The sequence below is a fragment of the Strix uralensis genome, chromosome 6, assembly GCF_047716275.1.
Source record: "Strix uralensis isolate ZFMK-TIS-50842 chromosome 6, bStrUra1, whole genome shotgun sequence".
In the NCBI taxonomy this organism is placed as follows: domain Eukaryota; kingdom Metazoa; phylum Chordata; class Aves; order Strigiformes; family Strigidae; genus Strix; species Strix uralensis.
Window position 1 is genome coordinate 18,471,485 of NC_133977.1, and position 22,670 is coordinate 18,494,154.

Below are 22,670 nucleotides of genomic sequence, written 5' to 3' on the forward strand. Positions count from 1 at the left end.
GAGGTCAGCATTCATATTATGCTGAAGGACTGATTCTTTGAAAGAGAAAGCTACAAAACATCAGTTGTCTCTCTCTTCTCCATTATCTTTAGAGTTGTTCTTAAGATCAGGAAGAGAATATTTGAAATTGTGATTTTCTTTTTCAAATTGTTTAAAGGTTTACGGTATACTTTTGATGATGTTCCTGTGAAGTCATTTGTGACTTCCCCATTGCTGTCTAGCCTAAGAATTTTTGCTATAGATATAAATATCTTATAGGCCCCCAAAACCACCTCAGTGTTTCCCAAATAAAATTTTAATGACAATTTTGGTTTATTGAAAATTAAACCAGAAAACATATGGAATCTGGTTTGAATTGATAATTAACTCCGCAACAGTGAAATTGTCCTACTGATGAAAACCCACGCTTTTAGCAATTCTAGCAGCCACCTGACATAACATCTTTTCTTTCAGTCTTGAGAAGTTTTACTTGTTTATTGAGCAGCATTTCTTGTGACTTGGCAGACTTCAGTTCTTTCCTGTTTTGCTCTGGCTTCCTGTCCAGTTTTGTTCAAGTCAGATACTGTATTTGTCGCTTAGCTCCCTGTTTAGAAAATAGAATAGCACTTCTCTACCTCCTTTTAGATGTGGAAGGCACTGTATGTGGTGGTAAGAGGTAAGGTTGTTTTTGTGCTATTTCTACATGGCAGAGTTCATGTAGACCTGACCTGCCTTGCGCAAGCTCGGAAGCAACTGGAGATGAGTTAGGTGTGGACTGAAAGCCATGCCTGCATGCATTAGTCTGCTACCCTAACTCAGCTCGTGCTTTTCAAGTGTTGCCTATTTCAGGTTGACTGAAAGCTTAATTCAAGTAAAACTGTATAAAGGGCAAGACACAACAGGTTTTTATTCTTTACAGTAGGTAAGCAGTATAGCAACATACAATTTCTGATCTTTAATTTCTCTCTAAGAGAGTTATGGTTCCCTACATGTTAAGCAGCATATGAAGTAAATTGAGGCTTATGATTTGCAGTAGTAAATTGGAAGTTTGTATCTCAGTGCTTTCTGTAAGCAATACTGCTATGTTTTAATTCTTCATCAAAGCTGTTTGTTTCTATATATAATTTCTTTTGTCTGATTTCTCCAGTTTCCACTCTGTTTTGCAAAATCTTAGGCATATGTCACGTATCTCATATACTCCACCTTTTTTGCTGTCCACTTTATTGTTTTCCTTACTGACACTGGAAATTTAGGTACTTTGCCAACTAGGCAGTGTGCTTTTTCTTCCCCACCTTGGGGCCAAGTCTTGGTGACAAATAGAGTGCATTTGTGATGCTGCTATCTCAGCTGCATTTTCTTTTTTGCACAGTGACAGAAATACATAACATACATGCATGTATTTCTTCCCTAATCAGGAGCCTAAGGTATTATGGATATTGTTTAGAGTAGCCCAGGTTAGTCAGACTTTAGTGAACTGTTGTTTAAGAAACTTGTGTCTGATGGTTAGACAGAAGTTTCTTCCTCTAAGAAACCTTCTTCAAGGTCTTAGTCAAATCTGTTTGCTCAAGACTTTCTACTCCTTATGTGTAGCAGGTTCTTGCTGATTTGGAATCCCTGAACCCTGACAGTATCTCTATTACCAGCCAAAAAGGCAACTCTAGATGATTAATGCTAAATTAATAAAAATTAAAGTTAGCAGCATTTTTATGTTATTCCTTGGACTCTTAATCTATTTCCAATAACAACAAACACAGCCCCCCAAAATCAGAAGAAAATATATCTGTTTTCAAAAGTTTTCATAACCAGAAGGCAATCCACATAAGTCCTTCCAGGTGTACAATTTATCAGACTACGAAGATTAACTGGTTTTGCTGCTGTGGCAGAAACTTTTAAGCCTAGAAATGAAGCAATCTAAACCAAAAATGAGATAAAATACAGGAGATGACCCCTGATCATGATATGGAAGAAAATGTGCTTCAAAGTTTTGCTATATACCCCTTTTTTTTGTGGGCAGTGTTTAGCTAGATAGAGGAAACATTCCTAAAAATGTAGAAGTTAAAAATAGCTAGGAAATAATAATAGGAACTAAACAAAAATGATAAAGGAGCTGAGATAATTTAATTTAAATATTTAATAACAAAAAGTATTTTCTTATAAAGAACTTAACAGTTTTATCTGGTTGAATTACTGAACATAGTTTCACAACTGCATTTATATAGATATATGAAAAAATATTTTAAGTGCCTCCTAAAGTAAATCTGACATTAATATTGTAAATGCTTGGAGTGTACTATTACTATTTTTATCATTAAAACGTGTCTATCTTAAAAACATTTAACTTTCAAACATTAGTAATTTGGAGAATCACTTTAATAGTTACTTAAATAAACAAAAACAGAGAAAAAAAATCGTTGCTGTAACAGAGCTTTTACAAACAAATGCATTCCTCTCTATAGCCACAGCAGGTGGGAGTTTAATTACATGCTCCAGAAGCAGTGATTAAGTACCTTCATGCAAAGGATTGCTGGCACTACGGTTTTATACCTTGCTAAATCCCTCAACTGCCTGCACAGTGTGTGGAATTAGCTGTTTTCAAGTATTTTTATTGTAATATTTGATGAGTTGTTGTTATAAGGGCAATTAAAAAGCATTCGAATGCTTGTGTGGGTCAGCATTGAAAGATTTAAAGAACTTTTTCACTGAGGCACTTGAGCATGTGCTTAACTCTTCCATCTGATCAGTTCACGTGTATAATGTGTGATAAGGTAAGAAGTACTTTGTAAGTTGATAAATATATTTACTTCTACTCAGATAGAAGAAAGCAGAAATAAGGATGCTTGTATCTTGTTAACTTTCACTGATCTGACAGTGAAGCCCTAGCTTGTTCTTAAAGAATGGAGATTAGTTATTTGAAGTATCATTATGTATATGGTGTGTGGTAGCTGCCTTCCACTAGTTTGCTCAGCTATGGAAGAGTTTAATCTGAACTGTTTAGCATTTTTGTTTTGTAATAGGGTAGTTTGTGTCGGTGGAGATGGATCTGTCAGCGAAGTTGCTCATGGTCTACTACTTAAAGCCCAGATAGATGCTGGAAAAGACACAGACTATATACCAACGCCTGTCAGAGCACCGGTTCCTCTTGGAGTAATACCAGCAGGTGAGACTAAAAGGTACTGTTACATTTTGTAAGTCATCTGGTTTAAGTCCCTCTGGCACGTTTTACAGTTTTAGCTACTAAAGGTAGTTCTTGATGCTAAAGGTTCAGTTACTTAAGGGAGCTATTGAATAAATGTCCTAAATTAGTGATTTAGATTGATTACAAATGACTGGATTTTAAATCATTATGGTAATTTATAGTAATGGCACAGATGAGCTCTTTGCCTAAAGGAAGATGCTCAGGAAGAAGAAAACTAAAATAATTTTCAACTAATCCATGAAAAAAGAAGGCTTGTCCTTATTTGCTGCCACAAATGATACCAAATGAAAACTGTTTTCTAGAATTTCCGTAATATAAGCCATGCTGTTTTGCTTCTCTCTCTCTAGCTTTCTTGGCAGGATTCTCAGTTGGATTCATGCTTAAGGTCTATTTTTAAATGGTGTCCCAGGAAAACATTTTGTGGATTATATTAAAAAAATTAAAATACTCTGCACACAAAACTCCTTTCTCTCTCCTTTACTTCTACAGACCTGAAAATGTAGGTGTCTGTCTTGAAAAATCCTCTTACTCTTTTATTAACTTGTAGTTGCATCTTGTGGTGTGTTTTGTTTGTTTACTTTGGGGAGTGTGTGTGTTCCTCTCCTCCCAATTTTTGTATTTGCCTTTCTCAGAGAATAGCTTGGGCCAGGCAGGGAGGCTTAGCTAGAATTAGTACAGCATGGTTGATTCTGGACTGGTATATTAATCACTTCTCTTTAAAAGAGGGATATTTTTGCATTGACACTACCCTCTATTGTGGATATGACTACCTGATGTAGTTTCTCAGATGTTTTTAACTAGTAAGTAAGAAACTCCTGCAGCTAGGTGAAGAGCAAATCGTTGTTTTTGGTTTTCTACAAAAAAAGGAGCAAGTCGCTGCCAAACTGAGCAAGCAGGTTTTACTGACTTGCTTTGCACTTCTAAAAGTAGCATCAAGACAGGGACTAGTTGCTTGTAAAAATGCAAGATCACACTAGCTTTTTTTCAAGTTAAAAAAACCTTTTGTTAAAAGATGCAATAATCTCAAAGAGATGAAACAAATGAATTTTAGTACAGCAGTTGGACCATCACTTATCAGTCCAGTTGCTGTGAATATCTTGATGGTGTTGAGAGGGACTTGCTGCAGCACTTGACTCCATGCTATCTGGGCATGCTTAGGTCACTGTGCCTCATCATTAGTGCTTGCTCTCTTCAGTTTAAGACAAATACGTCACGATCAAAAGGGATTTGTAAACCCAAAAGAATCCTGTATGGCTTGTTAGACAGAATGCCATAGACCCTGAAAGAGGGTGAGAACAATTTATAGAATGATAGTGTGAGAAACTCCTCAATAGGTTCTTATAAATAATCTTTAGCTTATTTTATTTCCATATTATTGATACTTCAAAAAGCAGTCGGTTAGGAAATAGGTAAGTATGATACTACATGAAGAAGGTGGAACTCAAGGGTCAATGTAATTCCCCCACCCCCCCGCCGAAATCCATTGTACCAAATTATTAGGATTCTCCAGCTGAGTAAAAATAGAAACTGTATTACAGGATAGCATTATCTGAGTGGCTCAAAAATCTGGTTTTAGCCTCTATTACAAGTAGTTAAGACAGCGTTTTGAAGTTTCAGCCAACTTGATGGGAAGGAGCTGCTCTTGAAGCAGTTTACCTCCTGAAGAGAAAGGTCCAGAGGGGAGTGTGTTTTCACTAAATACTCTACTGAGCTGCCTTATTCTGGTCCAAATCAAATGGATGAGATGTGGGGAAGCCTGCAGTTGTACTGCTGGCCATTAGCAAGAGTGTTTGTTGCTATGGGAACTACTGCTAAGAAACTGTACGGAGGGGGAATGAGAGAAAGGGGAGGGGGAACTGGAAGGACATTAAAAAAGCTATCCAGTTGTTACAGAACAAGAGACAATCTATATCTGATGGCTGTAAACCTTTTGGTCCTCAATGGTTCATTTAAATAAATTCATAATTTCCAATTAATTCAGAAAATAAAATATTACTGAGGGACTGTTAATTTCTGTGATATTTCAGGCAAAGAACCAAAATGTTGGTGCAGTTTTCATCAGAATTTTAGCTATGCTTGACTAGGAAGTCATTACATCACATTTATCTGTTTGGATGGGGGAGACATTAACAGCCTTATGAATATTCATGTTGTCTGGTTAATTAAGTTAATTGTGCTGCAGAAGTGCTTGCACTTCCAAGGACAATTTTTTTTCTCTACAATTTCTGTTTGGTGCCTTCATCAGTCATGCTTTACATGATCTGTAGATACTTTGTCCTTACTGTGATGCTTTTGCACATTGCATAGGAAGGAGGTTGTAGGAAGTTGGTTGTAATGTCAGGAAAATAGGTTAATATTTTGAACAGAATTATATTTTTGGAATAATAAAATCATTTTTCTTTCTGTCTAAAAAAATGCTGGTGATGGAGATGCTGAGGTTGTATGGATGAAACCTTTTTACATTAAATTGAGTAGTTGGAGCAAGATCTGAAAATGTGACTGTTAATAACCTGTGAGGGGTGCAAGCCCATATATGAGCATCAAAGAAGGTTGTTAGTCTCTGAAGTAATATGATAGTGTTCAGGGAAACCATCTTGTTATTGGTAAATAATATTCTGAGCTTACATAGGGGAGAAAAAGATGACTTGAGGAGATGAATAATGGCATTAAACCCATTATTGAATTGCCGCTAAAATCAGCAAAGCTTGTATTATAAAGTTTTTTGTACAATAGCTTTCATATTTTTCGCTCTGTTTATAAGCTTTTTTTTTTTTTTTTTTGGTGGCATCTTGCTTGTATAGGACTTGTGTAATGAGACACATTAATCAGTCATTATTGGGATCACAATGCTGTTAGGCATGTATTAAAGGTTTTTTTAGAGGTGATGGCACTTGCTACTCCAAAACTGCACTTGTTCTAGATCTTCAATTTGTGGAAGGGTGGATGTTGTACTTAACGTTTTTGAACACAGACAGAACTTGTTTTATTTTCCCAGGAGTCATGAAAGGGTGGAGTTTTGCCTTGTTTACTTCTGCAAATGTTAATGAGAAAGATGCAATTACTTGTGCCTATCCTGTTTAGTAGGAATGAGATTTAACTCTCATTAAAGTCAGTATGAAGATTGGTATTGACTTCAACCACAGTCATTTATTATCTTGCTGCCATCTGTATTGATAAATTACTCTTACTTAACTGAGGAATCTCAGTTTTAAGACACACCAAGCCTCATCTTCAGAAGTATATTCCACCTTGTGCTCTTTTAATAGCTTGATCTTCAGTGACAAGGAAGAATACTTTTTTCAGGATAACAACTTCCCTGTTGTCAATTTACAGAAAATAAACATGATTTGCGTGACTTGTAATGATCTGCTGCTTGTGTGTGTGATTTCCTTTGTTCTAGAACCCATAAAAGTTGATAAGAGTTGCAGAGATTTGATTGAAGGAAATATTTGAGTATTTTTGAGCCACTTGTTTAGCTAGCTTCTCTGGTTAAGCAGAATTAGTTGGATCTAGAGGTTAAACCTCATAAGGCACTCAAACATAAAATGGTATTGGGCATATACTTCTGTTATCCTGTGAAGAACTGCTTTTTAGGTCAAACCTAAATTTTTTGTCCCCAGATTTTCCTTAGAACTGTATTTTGTGTTCACTGAATTGATACCACTTAGTATGAAAAATAGTGAGTTTTTCTAGAGCTACAATTTTGTCTTTTCTTTTTTATGGGTATTGTACAGAAAGGAAAGTTCAAATTACTTTTGGTTGTTAGATATGAATTATTGGATATAAATTATTGAAATGGCAATATTTTTAATAAACTGGACTTCCTCTTAGTGTATCTAGAGACTCTTTTAGAAGAAAAAAGCAAAAACTTACATTTAGCTTTTGAAGTAGTCAGTTTATTCTTCTTTCAAAGTACTTGAGAATCCCAGTTTGATGGATTTATTTAAACATTACTTTTTTTTTAGAAAAAGGAGAAAGAAAATAATAGTATAGTCACTTATAAAATTCTGAGAAAAATGTGAATGAAATTACATTTCTTCTTGAATTGTTCAAAGAATAAAACTGTACAAAACCTTGTTTCTTCCATGTACCACTGGAGATGTAAACTTCAAAGAATGTTTTATATCTATTATTTTATTAGATGTACCTCACTTATTTCCTTCACTTAGTAGGAACCCTGAGAGCTTTACTCAGAGCTTTTCCCTCTGGCATTATGAAGGCTTTCCATGAGGTTCTGAATATTCTGAATTACTTTCAGAGACTAAGGTGCTCTAAGGATGTAACAGGTGGTATGTGAGATACTAATACAATTCAGTTATTTTACAAATTCTTATTCAGAGAAATTATTGAAAAAAGTTGAAGCATATACTCCTGAATAAGAATGATTATGATTCAGCATATACTCCTGAATAAGATGCCGTTAGAGCTTTGTAGTTATGTACATCAATCTTTCCAAATATAGTATTTTTTTCTACCACTAATGTGACATCAAAGATTGCAGAGTTTTGGGATGAACATAATTTTTCAGTCTGGTACATGGTGTTTTAAAGTGCTTCTTTAAATATTGAGCCCCTCTTGTTTGAAATGTGTTAGTCTTTCCCTTTCCTCTTTTCTCTCCTTCACTTTTGAAAGACAAGTTTAAATGCTTCCATAAAACTTAAGGCAAATTTAGCATCCAGGATTGTCTATTGCTGCTGCAAAATATTAAATAATTCAGGCAACAAGAAAATTATTTGAAAATCTAAGTGAACTCATTCCTTTATGGAATGTTAGATTCTAAATTGTTCTTTTGTAATTCTTGTTATTTTAATTAATCTGTTATCGAATTATTCATCCCTTAATCAGTGATATGAAGAAGCTCAATATTCTGCCTAGTTGGTGACAGACCCTGGTACTTTATTTTTGCAGAAATGAATTCTGTGCCTCTGCTGCTTGACTAAGAAACGCCAGAGATGTGATCAATGGGAAAAATCAACTTGAAATTCTGTTAAATACCCATTTAGTAAAGACACAACCATTCCTTGTTCAGGATTTTAAAAATAAATTGATGTTTAAAAGTCGGCTGATACACAGTATTTTATGTCCTATACATTAAAGCAGAAAGGCAAAATTTATGTATATCCATGTTTCTTACACAGGTAAAGTGACTCAACATATCAATCGCCACCAAACATGGGCCTCCAAAACCATACTTCTTTCTTTAATAAACTGACAGCTAGTTTTCCACTCTCTCTTCCAACTCCATGCTGACATTGCAGTTCTTCACTTTTTTTTTTGTTTGTTTTGTATTTACCAGCTGATTTACTACTCATTCCCTTGTTTCAAAATAAATTAATCTCTTCTGTCCAGTGGCTAGTGATACAACTGGTCTGCCAATGTGCAGGAAATGACAAAGAGAAGTTAAATGGGTCCATTTTAACACACTGAATGCAAATCGGCAATTTGTCAGATGCACATCAAATTCTACATTATCTCTGGTTTTCAGTCATTAATGTGTTCTTATATTTAAAGCTAACATGCAGTATTTAATTTTACTCACTATTGCTTCTAAGAATTTAAAATTTAGCCTTCAAGAGTCACAGTAGCTTAGACTAGATCTAGTAGAATTTTGTCTGGGAAATGTATAGTTTTACACTGACTGGGTATTTTATTATTTTCCCAACTTAAAAATATTCCCCCAATATATCTTATTAGATAATCTGCCTTCTAGTACAGTTCCTCAGTACAGCACTTAGGTATGGAAGTGAATTTTTAAGGAGATGGTTTAAAAAAAAGGGCAATTTTTGTGAAGCTTTTTTTTTTTTTCTCCCTCCCTTTTGGTTTTTATGGCACTTATGAATGAATTTGTAGAGAAGAGTTTATAGACTTCTGGAAGTTTTAATGGTTTGAATTTGTACTATTCAGCATTTCTGCTGTTACCAAGAGTAAGTAATTTGTGGGGAGGCTTTCTTTTTTTTGAGAATTCAATAAATGTCTCAGTGTCTTCATTCAGAAAATGTTATATATATTTTTTCTTGTTATTCTGTATCTCTTATTTTTACAACCATTTATGTTCACCTTTACAGGTACTACAAATATTTTGGCCCATACTCTCTATGGTATTAAGCATGCAGTGACTGCAACGTTGCACATTGTAATGGGTAAATATTTTTATATCCATTAACAGATTTTAAATACTAAAGCAGCATTTAGAGTTTGCCATAACCACTTGTTTAATAAAGGCATAGTATTATGCTCTATTACTGTAAGCTACGTCGTAAGACTTTTAAACCCAAATGATTTTTTCCTGATTTATAGCATACTGGAAAGGTTATGATTCTTTGAGTATAGTTCAGTAGCAAAGGTTGTGGACCTCATCTCCTGATAACTAAAATCTGCCATGGAATAATGTCTGATTTTGGCATTCATGCCCTATTACTGATGTTATTTTAACACAAAAAGTAACCTTTTCCAGACTTGATTGTATGAATAGTGTTACTCTGTGTGTGTGTGTGTGTTATTACGTCATGATTGGCTGCCTAATCACTTGATTATTTTAATGTGCCTGCTGAAGACAATAGGAAATATACAATACTTTCAGTCTGAGGAAGTGGTTAGGATTGGATTTTTCAGGAGAGTATTGTTGTATTTCTGAGAATGTATCAGTCATCTTTTTAGCTCCATGTGCATTTCTTTTAAATACTAACAGTTTCTATAAGAAAGCTTTGTTGGTAGAAAAAACTGTATCACTTGCCATTTGGTCTGCACAGTAAATAGGTTTTTGCATGTGAAAATGTATTTATGCTAAAAGGAAGAACTCAGTTGCTAGTGCAAACCTTATTTTCAGGTCTTAGGAAATAGCAAATACTTAGTTGAGCAATTTTAGTATTCCTCCCAAAGCAATTTTTCTTTAGGACCCTATTTTTTTTTTTCCAAATGAAAAAAGAGAATAATGGAGAAGGTCCACTTTGAGTATCGATTTTCTAGACCTTGCAGTCAGCAGTGGAAGAGCCTTTGCTCTATTTCTTAAATAGTAATACACCAGCCTTTACAGGTAAAATCTAAAACTATCTTTTTAATCAGAGAAACTCAATCTAATGGAAACCACCTGGGTTCTATTACAGAAAAAAAATTATATACCCTATCTTGAACAAAATTAGATGTCTAAATTCTATAACTGTAAACATAAATATATTTAAAACTGATATTTCAGAGTTCCCATATCTCCTCTGGTACAATGTTCAGTCATTACAAATATCTGGTGAAATGGTTGCAAATATTTATGTAGCAATATTACATTTTCTTTGATAGTAATTGTTGAAAATTTGCTTAGAATTAAGTCAGACCCTTTGCAGCCTGATGAAGTAGCTGAATTTTTGCCATAAGTTTTTTAACATTTGGAAGCATATGAACTTTGTTCTCCAAAATGACTATTTTATAAAGTCCTAATTATATTTGGATTGATTCTGGTTTCCATTAGTAAAACTTGACTTCATAAAGTTAGGGAAGAGTCTGGAGTTTTTTCCCCACAGCTAAATTAGGTGAAAAAGAAATGGTAAATTGTACTCCGTTTGAAATACAGATGTTATTTGTAATTTCTGGTCTTTAACTTTGAAATTTTAGGACATATTCAACCGGTAGATGTCTGTACTTTCAGTTCTCCAAGCAAGCTGTTGAGGTTTGGGTTCTCAGCTATGTTTGGTTTTGGTGCAAGGACTCTAGCTTTGGCTGAAAAACACCGTTGGATGCCCTCCAATCAGCGGAAGGATTTTGCTTTTATCAAAACACTGGCAGAACTTAAGTATGCCATGAGCTGTTATATTTTTCTAGTATTTCTCATTTTCTTGAAGAAAATGCAATAATTAATGTAGTAAAAATATAGACAGTAGTTTAGCTGTCTTGACTACTTAATTGCAGACAGATTTAACTCAGATGTGATATATAGCCCTCTTACAAGTTAAAGAGGAGATAAATTCTGTATATTCAGCATCTCATTAAAATCATCTTAACTTAGATGAAAGTCTGTCTAGCAGTCAGAATATTGGTTTACATGATAGTAAATATCAATACTTTTCTAGGCCAGAGGAATGTGAATTATCATTTCTGCCTCTACAAATTCCACAGGAAGACTCTCATGAGAATGACAGGTAAGTAAAATTGAGTCAAACAATTCCAAAGCCACAAAAATATGAGTCTTTGAAGATAAAATTGTACAAATTCTTAATTTTGTTCAAATTTGATCATCAGGTAAAACAGTCTTAAAAAACCTAAAAAACTTATTTTGACAACTGCAAACTTGTCTACTTTGTATAACGTTCCCCGTAGACTACAGAGGATTTGTTACAAAGCAGTCTTCCACTCAATGTTATTGGTTTGTTCAGTTCCATTGATATCTTACTTATTTTTCTAAGGTAGATGTTGTTTGAATGTGCTAAAATTACTTTAAATTATTTTACCTACATGTTTCTACCCTTTTAGAAAGAAGAAAGAGAAAACTAAAAAAAAGGGTGAGTGTTTGCTTTTATGATTATTTAAAAGTGAACTGTGGCTGGTTAAACTGGAGTATTACAGAATTACTCTATTATATTTAGGTAGCAAGGATCAATGGCACAAAATTCAGGGTCACTTCCTGAATGTGAGCATTATGGCAATCCCTTGTCTGTGTTCAATGGCACCAAGAGGCTTGGCACCTAATACGAGGTCAGTAGGGGTTTAGAGAATTAGTCATGTCTATAAATTCTGACATCTTACCTTAAGACCTTGGCTTTTCTGAGAATACGAGCCCGTGTTTAGGTAGTCTAGACCCTCTGGAATGGGGGAGGGAGCATGGACTGCAGTAGACTAGATAATCCCAGGAATTGTAATCAGTTTTAGATCAGGCAAATAAGGTCAAGCAGTCTAACTAGAATAATGAGAGGATAATTGCTGTGATTAAATTAGTTGGCAAGTCTGAATTAAGTAGTAGTCATGGAGCAGTCATCTGTCATAGGATTTGGCTATATGTAGAAACTTCATTCTTGGATTTTATTTTGTTTTTTCAAATATAAAGGTGCCCCTCATCTTCTGCTTTACAGCCAGCAAAAATGAAGTATGAATCTTTCTTCTGTTAAGAAGAACTGAAATTCACACTTGTCTTCTGCCTTTTTTTTTTCTTTCTTTTTTCCCCCCTGAATTTAGGAAATGCAGCTTCTACATGTAGGATTTTGGGAAACAAATGAGTATGTTGGTTGATGACATTAACTCATTTTGCCTTTAGCTTATTGTCATAGCATGCTTTGTGGTGATCAAAACAGTTATCAGGTGATAAATATTTGTACTTGATGTATCCCGTTGACAATTAAGCAGAATAGCAAGTACAAACTTTGTAGTTGTACATGAAATACAATACACTCCCTCAACAAAGAATTCAGAAACTCATATATATATGTGTGTGTGTGTATGTATATCTATTTAAAAAAGCAACAAACAGCACTGAGGGAAGTTTATGGAATGAGTCTGTTTTATTTCATTTGATTATCATTAGGTGAAAATAGATGTGCCTTAGAATTGATCAGATATTTTTCTTCAAAATCACTGGCTGATTTGGTGGAATTTGACTTCTTGGTAACAATGTAGAAACAAATGTTTTTGATGAAACTTATTGAGAAGTTTTCTTTGCTACAGGGGTCATGCTAAGATTCATATACCTCAAGATAGTGCCCTGATTCTGTCTCCTCTTAGGAACTTACTCTGTTCAGCATTTAGTGTGTTATTATACCAGTCAGTAGCAAAACTCTGACAAGAAATGACAAAATTATTCTTTTTCAGATTTGCTTTCTCTTTCCGTCTGTTCTGGCACCTGTTTCTCAGTGACAGGGAACTTTATGACAACTCCATGCAATTATTGCAGGTTTGAATGAGCCTGTTTCTCCCACAGTGTAGTTGCTCAGTGGATCCCTCTATCCTTTCATACAAGGGCATCCTTTTTTTCATCTCTTTAAAAATAATCTTAGGAGTGCAATCAGCTAGTAGGGTAGGAAGAGTAAACTCTTCAGACAGGTAGCTTCTCAACTGTAAGGCTTTTCAATACAGGAAACAAATGTTGCACTAATTGTTACAGACTCTAGACCCATTATGGAAGCATCAGCTAAACTCAGCTAGGTTTCTTCACTCTGTCCTATTTTCCCCAAGAGGTTTTTGCCATGTAAAGACATTTGAAGTGGAATGAAAGGTTTGACTGCTGCCTGTAACTCTAGTTATACTAGTGTAAATTTGCAGAAACATGTCAAGATATGTTTAACTGTCTACGCTGTGTGAGCCATGTGGGACATTTGTTTCTCACAGCATAGGTGTTGTGCTTTGGTGCAGATGGGACTTTCAAGAGAATTATTGAGAATTCTTAGTCATCTCTGAAGATAAAAGGCCACAGTGCCAAATGCATTGTCCAGTAGCCTGCTGTGCTCTTTTGTTGCAGCAAATGTGATAAGGAGGCAACTTTTTCAATTACACCATCACTGTTTTCTAAATCAGCAGAGTAGTGCTATGTCAGGTGCCTTGTTTAATGGTTATGTAAAAATTATCTTCCTAGACTGTGCTGTATTGTAGTCTGAGAACATTCCTGATGCAGTTGTTCAGTAGCCAGAGAACTATGAGTGGGGAGAGATCCGTGGTGGTAGGCTGGAAGTATTTTTTTTTAACATTCTTAACATATTTTCCAAGCATACATGCTGAATAAATAAATATACATGTACATATATATGTACACATATATATTCAGAAGATATATGAAGTACATCATCTCTATATAGAATACAATCTCAGCAGTGATTGTCATGTTCATCAGATATTCTTGTTGAACATTGATTTGCTTCTATAACTTTAATGGGACTTAGGCATGACTGCATTGAGATTCAGGTTGTTAGCTTCTGCAGCAAGGTTCAGTTGCGTTAAGGAATCTGTGAACTGATACTTGCTCATTGTCAGACCCAAATTCTCAAAGATGCTAAAATATCAGTGGTGACTGGATACCTAGGAGCATTGAATATCTGCACTGTAGGGTCTCTTCTTGATTAATCTCTGGTATATGACTGTTTTGTACAAAATTCCATTGCTTTTTAACTTTTATGTGCTTTGTGAAATATGTAAGTAGAACTGCAGTGAGAACTGCTAAGAGAGTTTGAATAGCGGTAGCGTTGAAGATCAGGATCTTTGTTAGGGCAGCATGAGTGTTAATGGTGGAGGTGAATGACCCACCTGCACTGGGTTATGTGATGGGGATGTGCTTACATAAATCATGGAAATGGTTTCTTGGTAAAGCTCTGCCTCATGGCATTTATGGTAATCATTATACTTTGCTAGAGAGAAAAGTGAAAAGATAAATTTATGATCCCCAATGTTTAAAAACCATCTGTTAAGTAGAAAAGCTATTTTTTTAAATTATATGTATTATGTTCAATACATTATGGATATTGATAAGGGAGTACAATTTTATTATTACAGTGTATGTTATAAATATATCGATACTAAATGACCTCAATTGCATAGTTTATATTGATCTAGGGGAAGGTGGTGGCAAAAAGATTTAAAACAACATTGAGACTATTCTGTTAATGTACTCTTGTTAGCTTTTTTTTTAAAAAAATCTAGACTATTGAAGAGCCTATGAAACTTCCAAATTAATGAATTTTCCTTTGGGAACTAAATTGGTCTGCTTTTCAGGTTGAATAATGGAAGCATGGCTCTTATTGCTGTACAAAATACTTCTCGAACAGAGTTTATAAAACATCTGAAAAGATATGCCAGCATGAAAAACCAGGTACTGTTAATTTGTTTCTGGTGATTATAAAAAGAACATTTAATCGTAAAGGTAGACATGCTGCAAGAGTTAACGTTAGCGTCCTTGTAAGAAGACTTAGCTTCTTGTCAGAATACATTAGCCCCCTTTTATTCTGAGTTTTTTTTTCTTAAATCACTAGACTAATACCGATTAGCCTATTTCAGCCCATCTGTTGTGGTTTAAATTGTATTTGTGTGGTACCATAGTTTTATGGGTGTAAAGCCCTTTCACCACAATAAAGGCAATGCATGCTGTGTTTAACTTTTGTGTAGTACAGAGATGAAGAATGCAGACTGGGGTGGGGGGCATCATGCAGCTCTTTGTCAGAAACAGGTAAAGTCCATAATTTCAGCAGACCACTGCATGCTGTGCTGGTAGCAAAGGATTATCACCACTGATTTTTAGCAGGTATGCATTCCATCTAGTAACGAACGCTTGCACAACTGCATTTCAAGATTGTGGTCATTATTCTGTCTCTAAAGAGAAAAATGAAGCATCCAGACACAATGCCTTATTGCTGTCCTATATATCCGATGCATAGCCTCAGCAAACTGGTGCTCATTTACATGTGTCAGGATTATGTGAAATCACTTTTACAAGGAGGTTTAGGTTTGAATTGGTCAACAGTCAGAGTCTGGGGGAGAGGTGGATGATAATTCCATGTGACAGCACTAAGGCTGCATTTAGGAAATAGTTTATGCTTTCCAGTTATGCTTTTGGAAGAAGGCTTTGCTTTTCTCTCTGCCTTTGTAATTAGAAATTAGACAAGGAGATGTGGACCCTCCTTTAAACTTAAGATGACAATTTACTAGAATCCTAACTAGACTTGTTTAGGACAGGATTACTGGTAATGATGAACAGAGCACACGAAAAAAGCTGCTTAGACTTGCACATATTCTGAAAGCACGTGCCATTTTGGTGTGTGTAAGATACGCCCTCACCTGTAGACTGAGCAAGTCTGATATGGGAATGCAACTGGAACACTACCATTTTTGATGAGGCACTATTTAGGATAAAAGCAGCATGTTAATCTATAAATGCTAGCCAGAATATATAATGCCTCATGTGGTCAAAGCTCGAGTTAAGTGTTCCCATTTACTTAAAACAGAAAAAAAAAGCAAGCTTTTTAATTTCAAGTAATCCAGTTTGTTGCTAAGCTACCACCTATATCTTTCATCTTCATTTAATATCTGTCTTGTGTTTGGTTTAGTTCAATTTTCCCTTTGTTGAGACCTATACAGTTCAAGAAGTAAAAGTACAACCAAGGCTTAAAAGTGGGCTTGATGCCAATGAAGATACGTATTTGAATGCTGCTTCTGCAGAAGGAAATCACCCTTGGAATATAGATGGAGACTTAATGAAAGAAGCATCAGAAGTTCATGTTCGGTAAGGCTAAGCGTTACGTTTATGGACTGTACACCTGTAACAGATTAGTACTGCAATCTTAGATGTATTACATCTGTATATAATACAGATGACACCAAAATTGGGTGTTGTAAATGCTGTAAGAATAGTGCCATTGTGCAGTGCAAAGCCTGGCCCTTTTGCCATTGTTTGGGCCTCTGCCCTGTTGCCTTGTGCCCATCTTTGGAAAGGTTTGTTATGACCCACATGGCTTTTCCTTTCTAGTGCTTCATCAGCTTCCGGCTCCACTTCTTTCTACCTGTTACTTCACCCTTTTGTTTCTTAGAGGAGAACAGATGTATATAAAAGTCTGTGACTCCCGGGAGGAGCTTCTTTTGGGATGAGGATTCCTGCTTGGAAAGCAGTGTGTGTAAGCTGTAATAAAAACATGTAGTTGTTCAATTGTGGGAAACTTAGTGCTGCTTGAGAACAGTTTCCATCTCCAGGATATAAGAAAGAGACTATAAATGCACAGGGAAATAGGAGGGTTATCAGGGAATTAAATGGGCGGTGGCTCATTCTTCTGCAACACACACAGGATGAGCTGAAAGCGCAGAGTTGGAGTAACAGTCTGGTATGTAAAATAAAAGGCAGATCATATTACAGGATATGTAATATATACTTCTGAAGATGACCGTATAGGAACTGTCAAAATGTAATTCACCTGATTTTATTCCATACAGCAATTCATACATATTTGTTCTTCCCCCCCGAACCTCAAAAAGTGGCACACCCATTGCAAGAGTTAATGAAACTGATAGTTTGACTTCCTCACTTCACAGGGTGCATCCTCAACTGATTAATCTCTATGGTGTGAACACTGATGACCTGGAGACTTCCCAAGCAACATGCAGTTGCATATAGAAGGGACGCACTACAAGTTCTGCGTCGAAGAATCCTTTTCTCACCTCTATGCAGAGCTTTCCGAGGTCCCAGTCTTTCACTCACTGAATTCAGTTGTTGTAGCAGAAGCTTAACGGGGATGTTTGTAATATTTCTGGTTTTCAATTTTTATCAAGTTATATATTTTTATCAGGTTGTATTTAACTGTAAAGAAACTATTAGGCTGATCAAGAAAAAATGAAAACTGATTATATTGATCTCATAAATTTGGGGTTCAGGAAATGTCTATGAGAATAGAATAAAATATTTTTTTCCCTTTAAAACTATTCTAGCTTTTGTAATAAATATAATATGAGATACTTTTAAGTCTGCTGCTGCTTATCAATGTTGTCAGGTACATCAGTTCAAACAGAGCTGGTGAGTGGAGGTAGGGTACCACCTCATGCTGAAGAATGGTGGCAACATATAATTATTTTTTTTAAATGAAGTACTTCCACTTCTAGTCATAATTTTTAATGTTGCCTTAATGTATTTGCTTTCAAATAGTTTCTAGTCAAACTAATACAAAATATGCTGATGTCTTAAATGGCTTTTCTTTGTTGAAATGTATTTTAAGGACTACTCTTTGTACAAAATAAGTATTTAAAACATTTTATCTATCCTAGAACTGAAATTATATTCAGCATAGTTTTTGTTGTTGCTGAGAATAAAGTTATGATAAATAACTTAGAGTTGACTTAAATTTTTATCACTTCCTTATAGGAAACATAATTTTTAGGAGTGTCTTTTTTCCTCACTGATTACATATTTAATATAATTATTTGAGATGACAGCAAATTAAGACTATATTCTTTTGGGGAACTGGCTTTCTCTGGGATGATGAAGAGTGGCAGACCAACAAGTTTGTCCGTCTGCAGGACCACAGGGATAATGAACATTTTCTTGGTCACTTTCTATGAATCTTTGAGAAGGTGAATGGCATATAATGGTGTGAAAGCTGCATTGTCTTGTGGCTAGAATGAGTTAAGTTCTTTCTTCAGTAAGCAGTCCAATATAATGTGAAATCCAATTATTTTATGATTTTGTTAAAGCAAGGACCTAAGCCTTTACATGGGATCTATAGCTACTATATTTGATTTGATTTTTAGATACTTGTGAAAAATTCCTACCTGTGATAAAAATACAAGACAAATAAGTACTGCACCTGAAATACTGTAGCAGATTATTTGTCTCCTAAGAACAAGCTGTTACTTGTTGGAAATCTCATGCAGTTTCTGCAGACAAACCTGGCCAGTAGTAAAGGCCAAAGTCATAGACAATCAAATGCCTGCTTCACAGGCAATTATTATAGGAATCTTATAGCTAGTTCTGCTCTTTGTACTGAGTCAGTGGCTGCAGAGTAGGACCAGGGTCACAGCATCCTCTGGACTGGACAGGGCCCCTGCAGGGCTCTAGCCCAGTCTCTTGCTCCGAGCGGGTCCAGCTGAGATCAATCTGGTTGCTCAGGGCTTCATCCTGTCCAGCCTTGAAACCTCCAAGGAATGGAGATGGTGCAACCTCTCCGCACCCCTGTTCTGATGCCTGGCTGTCCTCCTAAGGAAAATGTTTTTCCTCATGTCCAGTTGGAATCTCTCATTTCAGTTTACACCCTTTGTTTGAGTCGCAGTGAGTAGTCTCCAGTTAAAACTACTGTAATTGGTACTGTATCACATCAAATATTTATAACGTTAAGACAATTCAAACTAAACTTCCTAAAGTTGTCTAAGAAGGAGATTCCAGCTACATTTACTAGATTTAACTGTTTTTATTACATAACTAACTGAAAATTAAAAAAGTAATTGAACTTGCAGAAGAAACAGCATTCATGTGTTTAACTTCTTGGGGTTCTTTTTAATGAAATAAAATCGAGTGATACTTTATAACCTTGCCACCACTGGGACATTGCACATTCATTTTTTTGTCAACCTGGTTTATAAAAGCTAACTGAATTTTGCTTCATATCCTAAGAACAGGCAGCCAACATTTACATGCTAATAATAAAATCTGAATAGGAAGTACATGATTTCCAAGACAACATTATCACATGTACTGACTTATGTAAAGTATTTCAAAGATAAATAAAATGCTTTAGTTTCACTTTTAGCATTGTTTGTACTAAAAAGAACGTTAAAGCTTCTTCCAGTATGTGAGGTATATTTTTCACAATATGCTGTAATATCAAACTAATTTCTGTTCAAAGATATTTTGGTTAAAGTGCAAAAATTCACTAAAGCCATTTGGAAAATAAGCATTTGTGTATGTTTTCATAGACTTGTAAGAAAATATTTAATTCTTCACATACTTTTTTTAAAAAAATATATGCACATTCATTTGTCCTTACACTGCAGAAGATTTTTAGAGAGAAAATTTACTTTTAGAGTAATCCACATCTTTGGCATGAAATCAAGTGAAATTACAAAATGGTCCCCAATACCTTTAGAATCTGTGGACAATGTGGCTTTTATGGCACCAAACTTTATTAGCAAAGGTGCTTGTTGAAGGCACTCTGTACTGCTTTTGAGTCTCAGGATAATTCCCGTATGATGGTGCAGCTTCAACACGTACGTACATACTACATTCATTTCTCCTTGCAGTTCAGAAAGACATCAAAGGCATGGCAAGAAAGGCCATATTGCATACTGCTGTTGCAATACAGTTATGGAAGAAGCTGTACATTCTCCAGTTCTACTGGGGAGCAAAGTAACTTTTTTTTTTTTTTCCCCTGGATTGTACTATTTCACCAAAGCTAGGTGGCAGTGCAAACTTATCTAGCTGAAGAAACTTCCTGTAGTAGCAAAGCAGTGGTTTGAACCATGTTTCTATTCAGTCATTTGTCTTTCCGCTGAGTGGCTTCTGAGCATGCCTGTTTGGATGGTATTTTTCTGAAAACTTCACAAGAACCCAAGCTAGCTCTCCAAATGACTTCCTTATTAAGTCCTTTCAGGTAAAGCATGGCACATCTAAAGATAAAATTTGGCATTTGGGGTCTGTTGGGTATGTGTTTCTCTGTTTTGTCATTATGTGAAGTCTTCTTTTTTTTTCTAGGTTCTGGCAGAATGCCAGTACTAATACTACTGTGCTGAGTACTATAGAAAAATATTCAAATAAATAAAAATAAATACTTTTAAACACCCCCCCCCCCCCAATATATAATTGGAGAAGTCCAGAACATCATGGCAGCAATATTTGAGAGAGAAAAACTAATTCTGTCATGCTTGCAAGTACCATGTTAAAGATGGCTACAAATGATGATCTCCAATACATTACTCTTTCCACAGCTGAGAGAGGATTCTGTTCTGCATCTCCAGGCTACCCCACAGAATTCCCTGCTCTGAACCCACCTCTGACCTTCGTGGTTCTGGCTTGCCTGGGTGTCTAAGTCTCTGCAGTGTTGTGGCTGTGCCTGTGAAGCCAAAGCTTACGAGGTTACCTTCAGAAGCCCAAAAGAGCTTCCGATAGCTGTCTTCTACATCTGTGCGCTCTGCTTACAGTGCCTTCTATTGGTTTAAGCTAACTTATGCTTGTAAAACTGCCAAAGCAATATGAGGGAAGATTTCTTCTTGAATGTCTAATCAGAAGATTATTGAAACTTGAGAATGAATAGAATAACTCATGCTAATGTGCTTGAGATCTTATTTTCCAGGATTGGCCAAACATTATTACTTTCTAGAAATTCTTCTTTCCAGTAAGTAATTCTTCTTATATTTAGTGTTCTTCTGTCTGTTTGAAACCAGATACATATATAATATATGTATGTGGCATTTCAAATATTACTGTGAGACTTCAAACCAAACTGTTTTATCATTTTTGTGTTAGAAAAATGACAGTACTTTAAGGTGTAGTCCTCCATACAGTTCAAGGGAATAAAGTGTATTTTGTAAGAGCAAAGGAGCTCAAGACCAGTTTTCTTGTCTCTGATGTTTCTCCTGTGAATTAACCTGAATCTTAAATTCTTCATTTTAAAATCAAACATTTATTTGCCATCTTAGTCATCTTTGTTCCCACTTGTAAAACTCCAGCTGTCTCTTCTGTTCTTGTCTTGAGGGACGGGTTTGTATTGCCTTTTGAAAAAGCCAATCTGAAATACATAATTTTGGAATCTGTTGTCAGCAAATCTTTGTTAGCACATCCAAACCATAAAAGATGAACTAAAATAAAATACATATGTACGAAGTTTATGAAAGATGGTATTTGCTATTGCTTTGTCATACCAAATAATCAAGTGTTACTCATCAATCAAAAAAGTGGGTTTGCTTTTTCTTTTACTTTCTGGGAGGCTAATACTCTCCTGCAAGGAGTAAGGACATGTGGGCTTGTGAACTATTAACAGTTCACAGAATCCAGTATTTTTTTAAATGTGAAATGGTAATAAACCTTTCTTTCATTTCTACACTTCCCTGGGAAAAATGATGGATGGAGCAAGTCTGCATGTTTGTGAAGAAGTTAACAATCTCTTAATCGCTTGTCAGAGAAGCAGCATCCTTTAGTTTTCTTTTTTACTTACATACAGTATTTTTGTGTTGCCATTTAAAATCTGAAACATTTTATTCTGGCATGAAACTGTTGTAGACTATGAGTCATCGTGTCGTTAAACGTGGAATACCATCTCACAAAAATGATCCACTTGATATCATTAAATTATATAAATTATTTGTAAACACGACATGCCATATAAAACATGGGAAGGGGTTTGTGGCGTTAAATAAAGAAGACGTAGAATACACAGAAGATAAAATGAAGGAAAAAGGAGAAGTATTTTGAAAAATCACAAGTTACAGGAGGAATTATGTTTCTTTAGAAAGGACAGATCATAATAAAATACTATTTATCCTTTAACCTGCATTAGCAGATCCAAAGATCCACAATGGTGTGAACTCCTGACTTGAGAATAACTGTGAAATACTGAAAACCTACCTTCCATAATACAAATGAAAGAAGCAAGAACAAGGTAACACCAACTATTAAGCCTATTCCAATAATCAGCACAGTGACACGGTATTTTGGCTTTTGGTGGTGCACTCCTTCCAAATAGACCTGGAAAGCAGAAAGTAAGTTTAGTGCTAACTGATTTTTTTTTTTCCCCCCTAGAAGATACTAATACAACAAACTAGGAAAATTAATTACATTCTTAAGTAATTAACACTACAGTCATTGTCTGGGTATAGATATGTATAGAATTCAACAATTTTAATTGCTGTTCATTTTTCTACTTTAACAAGTTTATCACAAATTCATTAAGAGAATTCTTACATATGCAACTTGCTTGTCCTTGTGTAGTTCAATAACTTTTTCACTTTTTTCTGGTGAGGCTGTTGCTCTCACTTCAAACTTCAATGCTGATGCATCATCCTGATTAAAAAAAAATAAAACCTATCTTTTAAAAAATAACTTCAACACATTAATTTCTACCCAGCA

At 35.3% G+C, this 22,670-nt stretch overlaps 2 protein-coding genes across 4 annotated transcripts in view; one reads left to right on the forward strand and one right to left on the reverse strand.

The window, feature by feature from the left end:
* The window catches only part of CERKL (CERK like autophagy regulator), a 58,843-nt gene extending 40,898 nt beyond the window's left edge, over positions 1-17,945 (forward strand). For all 3 annotated transcript variants that reach the window (XM_074873057.1, XM_074873058.1, XM_074873059.1), the window contains exons 5-13: positions 2,994-3,136; positions 9,241-9,315; positions 10,778-10,955; positions 11,233-11,301; positions 11,633-11,661; positions 11,746-11,854; positions 14,852-14,948; positions 16,180-16,355; positions 17,156-17,945. In XM_074873057.1, coding sequence (XP_074729158.1) covers positions 2,994-3,136; positions 9,241-9,315; positions 10,778-10,955; positions 11,233-11,301; positions 11,633-11,661; positions 11,746-11,854; positions 14,852-14,948; positions 16,180-16,355; positions 17,156-17,237 — 958 coding nt within the window. In that variant the 3' untranslated portion in view covers positions 17,238-17,945. The remainder of the gene's footprint in view (positions 1-2,993; positions 3,137-9,240; positions 9,316-10,777; positions 10,956-11,232; positions 11,302-11,632; positions 11,662-11,745; positions 11,855-14,851; positions 14,949-16,179; positions 16,356-17,155) is intronic.
* Positions 17,946-19,083: 1,138 nt separating this feature from the next.
* Positions 19,084-22,670, reverse strand: part of ITGA4 (integrin subunit alpha 4) — a 38,723-nt gene continuing 35,136 nt past the window's right edge. The window contains exons 26-28 of the mRNA XM_074873054.1: positions 22,506-22,604; positions 22,170-22,289; positions 19,084-21,333 (exon numbers count right to left, since the gene is read on the reverse strand). Of these exons, the coding sequence (XP_074729155.1) occupies positions 21,241-21,333; positions 22,170-22,289; positions 22,506-22,604 (312 nt within the window). The 3' untranslated portion in view covers positions 19,084-21,240. The remainder of the gene's footprint in view (positions 21,334-22,169; positions 22,290-22,505; positions 22,605-22,670) is intronic.